This window comes from Littorina saxatilis, linkage group LG4, assembly GCF_037325665.1.
Source record: "Littorina saxatilis isolate snail1 linkage group LG4, US_GU_Lsax_2.0, whole genome shotgun sequence".
Lineage (NCBI taxonomy): Eukaryota > Metazoa > Mollusca > Gastropoda > Littorinimorpha > Littorinidae > Littorina > Littorina saxatilis.
The window spans coordinates 15,992,458-16,005,035 of NC_090248.1; the positions used below are offsets into that span (position 1 = coordinate 15,992,458).

General features: G+C 41.7%; 1 protein-coding gene across 3 annotated transcripts in view; it reads left to right on the forward strand.

Annotated features, from left to right (window-relative positions):
* Positions 1-12,578, forward strand: part of LOC138964089 (ankyrin repeat domain-containing protein 26-like) — a 609,546-nt gene that overhangs the window by 86,438 nt on the left and 510,530 nt on the right. For all 3 annotated transcript variants that reach the window (XM_070335976.1, XM_070335974.1, XM_070335975.1), the window contains exons 11-12: positions 7,286-7,367; positions 10,591-10,605. In XM_070335976.1, coding sequence (XP_070192077.1) covers positions 7,286-7,367; positions 10,591-10,605 — 97 coding nt within the window. The remainder of the gene's footprint in view (positions 1-7,285; positions 7,368-10,590; positions 10,606-12,578) is intronic.

Consider the following 12,578-nt stretch of genomic DNA (forward strand, 5'->3'; position numbering starts at 1 on the left):
CTTTTTAGCCTCCACAACTGCTCCGTCGAATGAAGTGCTGGTTAGCGTGGTGACGAAGCAGGGAACTGTGGAGGCATCAGGCGCCGCACCCAGTCACTGGTTAGCTGGTTAGCCGGTCCGCTGGTTAGCTGGTTAGCCGGTTCGCTGGTTAGCCGGTTTGCTGGTTATGTCCGGTCCCGGTTACCACGTCTGCAGCTAGCAGTGTCCCGCAAAAGGCAGCCGTACAGAAGATAGGAAGGCTGCAAACAGAAAGCATCGGTGCACTAAACATGTCAGCTACCCCTCACCCTCCACCTTTAAACATGTCATCTTTACATATCTCATCGAGCACGTGGGCCTGCACAAATGGACTTTTCACAACAACAAAACAGCCGTTTTCCGTCCTTCTCTCCCTATCTGCAAAAACCATATACAGATTAGTATTTTAGCGTCACAGAGAGCAAATTATGCGCTAACCTGGAAAGAACAACAGAGTGTATTTCATTCCACAAACACAGACTCGTCAACAGCGTTAAATAATGATTTATTACCTCAAACAGCCTATGAATGTAGCACTCTCATGGAAGCAAAACCCGCTTCCTCCCTGGAATGGCCTCTGTTCGTCAACAGTGACACAACATCCAACCTCTTGCCGACTACTTTATGCGGTGAAACAGAGTGTTCCCCACACGGCGAAGAGAAATTGACGACTCGTCCTCAGCAAACATGTAACTGTGACCCCGACTCACGCACAGGCGCTTTCTGTCGCAATTGACCAAGAGAAGGCACCCCACCGAGTGACACTTTCTTGGTCTATAGATCGTGACACTCTCTCTCTCTCTCTCTCTCTCTCTCTCTCTCTCTCTCTCTCTCTCTCTCTCTCTCTCTCTCTCTCTCTCTCTCTCTCTCTGTCTGTGGCCTTAATATAATAAACCATTCTGAGTTCTGAGTTCTCTCTCTCTCTCTCTCTCTCTCTCTCTCTCTCTCTCTCTCTCTCTCTCTCTCTCTCTCTCTCTCTCTCTCTCTCTCTCTCTCTCTCTTATGTTATGTTCGTTTGTATGTATGCTTTTGTTTGTTTGTTTAGTCTGTTAATCGTTTGTTTGTTCGGTTGTTTGCTTTTTACTACTTCTTTGATTCATATTCTGACATTTTTTAAACGTATTGTCATTAGATTGAACCATCCCATGGGCGAGGGCTGGATGTAAAAAAAACACCTGTTTGCTTATGCCATTAGTCTCGTTAATAAAGAATTTGTCTTTGTCTTGTCTTGTCTTGTCTTGTCTTGTCTCTCTCTCTCTCTCTCTCTCTCTCTCTCTCTCTCTCTCTCTCTCTCTCTCTCTCTCTCTCTCTCTCTCTCTCTCTCTCTCTCTCTCTCTCTCTCTCTCTCTCTCTCTCTCTCTGTTTGCTGCTGTGTGGATGTACGGAACTGTTGGGAATGAGAAGTGTTTCTTACAAGAGTTTAAAAGACGTTTACAAGATTGTTTTTGTCAAGAATGGTTCTCCTTTTTAGAATGCAGTGAACGTTTTGACATTTATAATTGTTACAAAACATGCTTGGAAAAAGAGAAATACATTGAATTAATCGAAGATATTAAGTACAGAGTTGCTCTTTCTCGTTTCCGCGCAGGAGTATCCGAAATCAACGCTCACAAGTTTCGATACGCACCAAACCAAACGACAAGAAACTGTCCTCTCTGTACAGCTGATAAAGAAGATGAACACCATGTTGTATTTTTATGTCCTTTTTATCAAGACCTTCGAGCAAAGTATTTGAAAATCTCGAACTCTAAGACGCTGCAACAACAACTTGTGTATTTCTGTGGCAGTAATGAGGAAAATGTGATGAACAGCTTCAGCAGATTTGTGTTCTTCATGCTACAGAAGAGACGAACCCTTATAAATGAGGTTCAGTGATATGTCATCAGGGTTTTAATGTATTTGTTGAATTTTATGCGTGACTATAATTTATAACTGTGCAGATACTATTGCTGTTATTTTAACCACTATTGTAAGGGGCTGTGGCCTTAGACAATTAAAGATTTGTTCTTGTTCTTGTTCTTGTTCTTGTTCTTGTTCTCTCTCTGAAGGAATATTTTGTTGTTCCTTTCACTTTGCCAGAGATTTGTAATTTTCGGAAGAAAGTCTCTGCATGATTTTCAGTTGTTTCTTTCGGATTTTGATCTTTTTAGAAAAAAAGGGCTTTGATTTTGACAAATTGTAAGACAGTGTTATTGCATATATTTTTACTAGAATATTGACACAAGGTATAACCTTGAAATATTGAAACCTTTTCTTCTCTCCAAAATTATTTTATGAAATGAGAGGGGGAGAGAGAGAGAGAGAGGGGGTGGGGGGATTGACAGACAGACAGAGAAAGCGCAAGAAAGCGGAAGAGAGAGACAGTTAACAGAGAGAGAGAGAGAGAGAGGGATGGAGGGTGCTTTTTATTTTATGGTTGGTTGGTTTTAGTTCTTAATGCACTGTTTTTGACAATAGTTTTCATTCGGTAAAAGGCAAATTCAATTACCGCTCTCTCTCTCTCTCTCTCTCTCTCTCTCTCTCTCTCTCTCTCTCTCTCTCTCTCTCTCTCTCTCTCTCTCTCTCTCTCTCTCTCACTCTCTCTTTCTCTCTCTCTCTCTCTCTCTCTCTCTCTCTCTCTCATTACACACACACACACGCACACGCACAAACGCATACGTACCCACGGTATCGTACACACAAACTCACACACAGAAAAACATCCGTGTATGTATATACGGTATCAGAGAGAGAGAGAGAGAGAGAGAGAGAGAGAGAGAGAGAGAGAGAGAGAGGTAGAGAGGTGGGAGGGGGAAAGAGCGAGTGAGAAAGAAAGAGCGAGAGAAGACAGAAAGACAGATGGAGAGAGAGAGGGGGGGGGGGGGGGGGAAGAGGGAGAGAGAGCTCAGAATGGTTTATTATACTAAGGCCACAGACTCATATACAAACCACGGGGGATGGGGGAAGAACAAAATCAACACACAAAAAAACACACACCAACAACAACCATGAAATAAATACGTGGTGAAAAAAGAGAGAGAGAGAGAGAGACACACACACACACACACACACACACACACACACACACACACACACACACACACACACACACACACACACACACACACACACACATATTTGTTCTTGTTCTTGTTCACACACACACACACACACACACACAGAGACAGAGACAGACAGATCCGACAGACAGCCATGCAGACAATATATATACACACTCACACGCAAACACAAAGGGAAGTGTCTGCCGTTTGAACATGTAGTATAGTGCTATCGACACGTAGCGCTATCGACACGTAGCGCTACAGTACATTGGTTTTTCAAAAATAGTCATATCGACACATAGTTCTATTGAGACGTTGTGATAATGGCACGTGTGAATTGTGGCAATAGCACTACGTGCCGATAGCACTACTGTTTTTGGCAATTTGTGTCGATAGCACTACAGAAAATAGCGCAAACGATACGTAGCACAAATGACACGTAGCGCTAGCGGGACGCACCGGTTTCAGGCAGCAGATTTTGTCACTGATTAATTCCCAAAAAAAACACAAATTTTTTTTTTTTTTTTTTGGGCTGGGGGGGGGGGGGGTTCCGGAAACCCCAGAAATCCCCCCCCCCCCCCCCCCCTCGTCCGCCCCTACACATAACAAATACACAACACACACTGATTTTCTTGACATTGTTCAGTTGGATGAATGTAATTTCTTCATTTTCTGTGATAGCACTCTATTGGAATTCACAAAATTACCCTTGGCTCTGACATCATAAGTCTTTTTCTTTTAACTCTTGCACACAGAAAGTATAACTAGTCCTCACTTACCTTCAAATTCGGATCAGCCTTCTTGCCCAGCAAACCAATTTCAGTTTGAGAAGACAGACTCCTTGCCTCTGCATCAGCCCACACCTCTGCTAATTCCTCTCCCTATCCTGCCTCGATGTGCACTTTTCTCTTGCACGAGCAGCTTGTTGTTTTGAACGTGAAACTTCCATAGCCTGAAAATAAAGACAAATGCTTAACCCCTTCACTGCCACAGTATAACAGCATTTTGGTATTGCTGTGTGCCAGGGCAAAATTTCGCTTTCTTCAGTAGGTTCACTAAAAAGGATACACTATATATTTATCAATCTCCCTTACAGTTAATGAGTTTTTTGTAGCAAACTTCAATCATAATCAGTAAAAGAGTCACTTGAGTTTTGACAGCTGGCACACAACGTTCACACACACAACAATTGTACTCTTTTTTTCACAGGTATTCAAAAATAAAAATATATATATATGTGATTATATCACAAGCATAACACACACACACACACACACACACACACACACACACACACACACACACACACACACACACACACACACACATAATCACACTCATGCACACAGTGACACACAGTCACATTCATGCACACAGTGACACACACACACACACACAGTGATACAAGTCTCTCACATACACACACACACACTACACACACACACAACAAATGCACAAGACACTGATTTCCTCAACATTGTTCAGAGGGATAAGTATAATTTCTTCTCTTTTGGGTTACTATTATGAGAAAAGACATAATTGTCAGAGCTTGTCATGAAGTGGAATATGCGAATAAAGAAGTTATTTTCTATTACTACGTGCTCTGCCCTATCTAGTTAAACTGACTCTTTCACTCTTCGCACTACACACTTCACACACAGAATCTGGGAGGATACAGACTTATTATTTCCTCACAATATTAATAACAATACAATTCTTCACATCAATACAGCAATACCAATCACCACTCACGAACGCACAGTTCACACAGTGATATTGCAATCACTCAATACATGTGAGTACATAGTATAACAATCTTTCTTAACCATACTATTTCAATATTAGGTTATTCCACAAGAGAGGATGTTGACAGACACTCACGAGTTCGTAGTTCTCACTTCATGCCGTCCTTTACACACTCTTGTACCACTGTAATCCATGCAGATACCGTTATCCATATCTGACGTTCCTCCCCGAGAAACACTACTTTGCCCTTAGCGAAAAGTATCGGTTCGTCTCAACGTCCAGTGTTGATGGGGACTCCACCGTCCATCCACCTTCGCCGATGTGACTTCTTGTCCTTACATCGTCACGAACTCTCCAGTGTGGGTTCCAACCCCCGGACACCGTCATGGAAACTCCTAAAGAATTAACCCAAGTCTTAATATAACATTCTCTTAAACCTTCTCTTCTTTCTAAACAGTCGTGTATCATCTCTCTCGTTCATTCTTCCCTTTCTCTCCCTCTTGGCCATATTACTAAATACCTAACGTAATCCAAACATAATAATGATCACACTCTCATTCTCCATTCTACATTCACAACTAAACATTACACACGTACTTCTGACATCATTCCATATATGTCATTCCGTTCACACACAATATCCAAGCTATACTTAACCCATGGATTACTTAATCCATTAATGACACTACCATACATAGCATCAACATCTTAACATAACATAAATGCGTAACAACATTTATGTTCAAGAAATTACCCAACAAAAACGTAATACAATCTCAACGAGAATCCTCTTAAAAACTTCACACTAGAATTTAGTGCACTTTGCATACACTAACATTTACATTCCAGCTATGTATTCAAGCTTCAATATTATACAACATAATAACTCATTTACCTTAAGAGACGGACGACGTCTCGAGAAGGAGTTCTTGTTCCCTGAACAAGACGACAAGCGCAAACCAACCTCCTTGGTTTCTAGTTTGATACGCTGTGAACTCTCTCAGTCTCAAACCAGCTATATCTTTCAAACTCGTAAACACAATTCTGTTAAGCCAGGGCTATTTCCTCGTGAATCGCACGAAACCCGTGATATCGCTTCTAACCTGTCTACGCATCAACAATCCATTCTTTAGGGAGGTTAAAATCACGTCTTTACAAAACCCAACCTATCTCCAAATACCTTACTCACATCTTTGTGACAGAGCTCTCTATTTTTCTGAAACATGAATGCGCTTTGCTTCGAACTCTCGCACGTTTACTGTTCCCTGTGTTCGATCAGTGACATGAATGGAATTTTAAACAAATGCATAAGCTTATAGGTAAAACTGACTGAGTACTGCTTCTAAAGTACGAGTATGATCTTCGTCAAGGCGAATCATTTTGAGAGCTACAGGGCTTTTTGACTCGCATCATCGATTCCTTTGCAGTCCTGTTGAGCAACTTGTACTCGACTGTCCTATTGAAAGCTTTATTTCCTGTCGGACAACGTCAACTAAAGCTGGAAAATGTAACACTTACCTTGTCAGACTAAAATGATCGCAGGAAGACGCCATTGTTGACAAGGGAAATCACCCAACCATTACAAGAGTGCTCTTTCCTTGGATTCTTTTGCGACAATAAATTAGTTATCAAAACTGTTGAATTAGCAAAGTTAAGTTATTCCTCATGGATGGTAGCATTATTTGTTACGTAGAATCTTACGGTGATGCTTTGAAAGCGATCTGAAGGCCTTTTTCCAGTGGATACTATCTCTTTAACATAAGGGCTTAGTTTCTGTCACCACTAACTAATTTTGGTATTCTTCTAGATGGGGGACTTGGTGTCCTAACCCTATTTAGGGTGAGCACTTGTTAAATTTATATGTACAGCTCATGAAAGTTAGAAGTATTGGGAATAGTAGTAAGTACTGTTAGTATTCTTCATGTTTAGATATAAGATTGCCTCTCTGCCCTGAACAACAGTCTGTAAGTTTTGAACTGTACTTGCTCTTGTGTGTGTTGTATATAATGAAAAGCAGATAATTACTGTGTATTTTTAAACTGAAGATCCATGAAATGGTAATCTTGCTTCAGTCTTTGTATTAAATTAGACCTTGGTGTCCAACAACTGCTTGTGATCTCTTGTAACCTACTATTATTAGTGTGACGGCTTGATGTGTGTCATTAGTTAAAAGGACCCTGTCTGAAAGTATGAGGTGCTCTGGCTGATAGCAATTTTAATAACTGAATAGGATTTTTAGTATGATGTGAGCGAGAAAGATTGTTGTTGGAATTTATAGAATGGACAATTATTTCAGTGAAAAGCACCCTTCCATATCCTTGACAGAAATGAAATCAAGCACAGTGTTGCTACTTGTCAAATGCATAGCCTGACCCTATCTGTTTGTGGCAGTGCGTGTTAAATGCGTTGTCACTTGGCGTACTCTCAAGTCATGTTGTGGGTTAAGGTCCTTAGTGATTCTACCTGTTTTGTGCCGACAGGAAGGCCCCAAAGCAGAGGGCTACACACCTTCCGTCACTGCAGCAGGTTCAGGTCTGCAGTTGTTGCCTGAAAAACAAAGAGGTAAGCTATATAGCTCTATTCTTCCTCTTGTTTAGTTTGTTCTTGCAAGTGGCAGTGTTGACCTGTTATTTCCCCTCCCTCATCCTTTTGAAACTGTATTACTTTCCTCATCAAATCTTATTCATCTAAACTGTGCCCAAAATTTATTGCAACAGATTTCACACCCAAATTAAAGCATTAATTCCCGTGTCATTACATCCAAACCTAACATGCCAGTTATGGCCGTTCACTTCATTTCATTTTTCATTTTCATTTTCATTACTTTATTGTCCCATCGCTGGGAAATTCGGGTCGCTTCCTCCCAGTGGAAAGCTAGCAGCAACGGAGTCGCGCTACCCAGGTGTCTGCGTGTTTAGGTGTATTCAGCCACCTGCACTTATGGCAGAATGACCAAGGTCTTTTACGTGCCATTGTGATGCCACGGGGGTGGGACATGGCTTCCGTCTCTGGGTCTGCACATAAAGTTGACCCGTGTCCGTCCCGGCCCGAATTCGAACCTGCGACCTTTCGATCACAAGTCCAGTGCTCTACCAACTGAGCTACCGGGCCCATTTGGATCACCTTTCGGATTAAAGAATTCTTTTACAGGGATCACGTGACTGACGCTCAAATAAGGGTACCCTCAAAATCGACTGGACAAAAACAGAAGGGCCCAATTAAAAATCGAAATAAAATCACAATAGGCAAAACTTTGCAACTTTTAAATACGAGAAGAAAGCCAAATCAATTATCTACCCAGAACAGGTTGTTTAGTTTAGCTAGCTTGTGTATTGCGTGTGCTGTTCTATTCCCACTGATGCAGGTGTTGATCGCAAGAGCGGTCAATAACGGGACTTTTTCGTCATTTTTTAGGGGTATTGTGACAAAAAGTGCTGTATTTCGACAGTGACTTGATGGATTGCTGTGAAACTTAGTATTTTACCAATACTGCATAACATACACATCGGAGTCTGTTATTCGCTGCGATCATGGTTTTAACTGATCGGCCATGTGTTTCCTGTTCAGTGTACAAGGATTTGTTAGCGGTGCGCAATTCTTCCACAACGCTTGCAAATCTAAGTAACAGAGTTATTTCAAAAAATTGTTTATTGGGGTGTGAAATTTGTCTTAATAATTTTGTGGCTGAGTTTATAATTTTATGTATATCCTTAAATCAGATATGGGTGACGGACGCAGTGGCATGGTTGTAAAACGTCGGCCTCCTAATCGTGAGGTCGTGAGTTCGAATCCCGGTCGCTGCCGCCTGGTGAGTTAAGAGTGGAGATTTTTTCGATCTCCCAGGTCAACTTATGTGCAGACCTGCTGGTGACTTAACCCCCTCCGTGTGTACACGCAAGCACAAGACCAAGTGCGTTCAAAAAAGATCCTGTTATCCATGTGAGAGTTTGGTGGCTTATACGTAGAAACACGAAAATACCCAGCATGCCTCCCCCAAAATCGGCGTATGCTGCCTGAATGGCGGGGTAAAAACGGTCATACACGTAAAAATCCACTCATGCAAAAAACACAAGTGAACGTGGGAGTCTAAGCCCATGAATGAAGAAGAAGAAGATATGGGTGATAAAAGGATTACAACGTGAGAGTAATCTTTAAGAAATACGTGGACATCAAATCCGACAGCCTTTAACTACCTATGCAAAGCTCACTGATGACACACTTGACTGAGCATGTTTCTTGAAAGAGCATTTTCCAGGAACGTTTGTTGGCGTTTAAACCAGTGCGCTGGGAGCAGCCGGTGTCGAATATACATAGAATTAAAGTGTTCTTTGAAACTTTTATTTCTCCTAATGTCTGCTAATTTTCAATTTTTGAGTCACTTGAGAAAAAGTGACTCTATGTAATCGGTCAGTGTTAGTCTGTCCGGCCGGCCGTCCGGCCGGCCGGCCATCCGGCCGGCCGTCCGTAGACACCACCTTAACGTTGGACTTTTCTCGGAAACTATCAAAGCGATCGGGCTCATATTTTGTTTAGTCGTGACCTCCAATGACCTCTACACTTTAACGATGGTTTCGTTGACCTTTGACCTTTTTCAAGGTCACAGGTCAGCGTCAAAGGAAAAATTAGACATTTTATATCTTTGACAAAGTTCATCGGATGTGATTGAAACTTTGTAGGATTATTCTTTACATCAAAGTATTTACATCTGTAGCCTTTTACGAACGTTATCAGAAAAACAAGGGAGATAACTAGCCTTTTCTGTTCGGCAACACACAACTTAACGTTGGGCTTTTCTCGGAAACTATAAAAGTGACCGGGCTCAAATTTTATGTGAACGTGACTCATTGTGTTGTGAATAACAATTTCTTCCTGTCCATCTGATGCCTCATATAATATTCAGAACTGCGAAAGTGACTCGATCGAGCGTTTGCTCTTCTTGTTTTCTGTGTAATCTGATAGGAATATGATACATCTTTATTTTTAAAAATTCTTTCTGGGATGTCGCATAACTGCATAACTGATGTCTCATATGACTTAAGATTCCGACATTTGTTTGCACAAATCACCGAAAGTTTGAAGGCAATGCATTGAGGAGTTACTGAAATACCCGTCTTTTTGTCTCATTACCTGCTACAACGGCTTCAAATTTTTTTTTATGGCTTCTGACACCACACCGTTCAGCATGCTGTTACTTTATTGTTAGATAAGATAGGGGAACAAAACTGACTGTTTTAGATACAAATTTGATATATTTGCGATGACATGCAAAACTTGTTGCGTTTTTGCTTTTCTGATTTTGTTGTTGATTTTGATGCGGGAACCTTGCTTTTGCAAATTTGATTTTTGGGGGGGATTTCTGTAGGTTCCGATGTATAGACACTACCAAGTGTAAAATCAATCTGTTTGTTGAATATTGTAGATGAATTGTTGAATATTATACTTTTATAGGGGAATGGATAATATAACTGGTTTTACAATAAACCGCCTCATCGCAAAGATCTGCACTCAAACCCATCTGGCTCGGTTGTTTTTGACGCATAGTAAGATTTGAAGCACTTCGTGTGTTACTGTTTGATTCTCCTAGCATGTCTCCTCTGATCTGCTACCCTCTATGCCCACTTTGTTAATATCTACTTTACCTTTGTCTTCTTAGTATGAAATATGTTTGAAAGAAACCAAACTTTTTGTGCAAGTTGACTTGAATGAAGAAAATATTGTTGTAAAAGTGATTTGCGATGCTTCAATTAATAACATGATCACTTTGTCTTTATGTGAACTGACTCAGCAGGGAACAAGACAGGTATGTATTGATAAGATGCATGCAGTGTCCTCACCAGTGGCATGCTTGAGCTACTTCCTAACTTGTGTGTTCTGCTATGGATCTTTCCTTTGACATTACCCTGTAGTTGTTTCTGTTTTGAATACTGTTTGCTGCTTTTTTAGAAAACAGTGTTGCTTGCATGGCTTGATGCAAAAAGGTGTCCTTCAAAATTAATCAAAATTACTTAAAAATAAAGAGCACTGGACTTGTGATCGAAAGGTCGCAGGTTCGAATTCGGGCCGGGACGGACACGGGTCAACTTTATGTGCAGACCCAGAGACGGAAGCCATGTCCCACCCCTGTGTCATCACAATGGCACGTAAAAGACCTTGGTCATTCTGCCATAAGTGCAGGTGGCTGAATACACCTAAACACGCAGACACCTGGGTAGCGCGACTCCGTTGCTGCTAGCTTTCCACTGGGAGGAAGCGACCCGAATTTCCCAGCGATGGGACAATAAAGTAATGAAAATGAAAAATGAAATGGAAAAATCAGTACTAGCAGTCATTACCGGCTTCGCCCGGGTGTAAACAGAGCCCTAAAGCATTTTAAGACAATTTGTGCTATCCAATTAGACTGTCAGCATTAATCAAATTCCAACCACCATAGTTTATATGGCATGATGGACCTCCCATCTCTAAGAAACGTCTGGAAACGTATTCCAATAAGGATAAGAATAGATGTAAGTGTGTGTTTATACATTTGGATTAAAAGGCTGGAAGCCAATGTAAAAGTATGTATTTCCATCAACATCAATTTACCTTTCACTGTTTAAAACAATAGTTTTGACATAAGTTATCTCCCTTCCTTGGGAATATTTTACAGCAGTCCCTCTCATGAACGGACACCCTTGGGCCATAGCAAAACTGTCCGTACATTGCAGGTGTCCGGTCACGGGAGGGGTGACCACACCACCCCCTCCCCCATACACACACAGAGACACACAAACAACAGGATTGAGTCTATGCTAATCACTTCTTGTGGCTGCTAAACAATAAACTCCTAATACTTCTTTAAACGTTCTGTAAAAATGATTTGTATGAAAAGTGTTGAAAAGAAGAGATAAAATAAATCCTCAAGGCAGTGAACACACTCACCATGCACTGACATACGAAAGCAGCCACACAAACACAGCACAGAGGAGCGTGTGCAGATGCCTTGCGAGAATAAGCTTGAAAATTAGTTTGAATAAATAGCAGCAGATAGAGCTGCATGTCATAATCATGCAATTTATTTTCATCTTGTCTGGCTTTATTGACTGCATGCCGATCATGTGGCATGGCAGTGACTTTTCACTCTTCAGTCGGAAATACACTGTACATAACACAGCTCCCACTCTCCCTCACTAAATGCCTACCCCAAGCCGTGACAACTGATGCTTGGAAATTGTGTGGAAGAGTACACCTCTCTATTTCTCTCCAATGCTCTTCCTGCTGACATGCAGTGACACCGGACACCCCACCGAGTTTAGGCAGCTACCCCTCCACCCCCCCCCTCCCTCTCTCTCTCACTCCCTCCAGCCATGTACTGTTTGGGGCTGTGGCCAGAGATGTCAGCTCCAACTGTTCACTCAGAGCAAAACCAGTTGACTGTGTCGTAACTTTTGACAAAGCAAGACAACTGATGTTCACAGATTAGGCAACCGACTCACTGGTCAAGGCTGAGGGGAAACAAGAGTATCTTGTCAATGAAAGAGGTTACACACAGACACACGATGCTGAGAACTGTGGCCGGTTTTTCACTCTCTTTCGCTCAGGACCTTCATCGACTGTGGTTTCTGTTGTTTACGTCCAACAGACAAGAATAAAGAGCACAGTGCAGTTTCATGTTGGCATCTTCGCATGTACTCCACTCCTGACCAAAACTACCCCCCCTCCTGATCATGTACAGGTGCACTCAAGTTACCAGTGACTGTCGTCACGCCATTGCGGCTGTCATCTTTGTACCAAGAG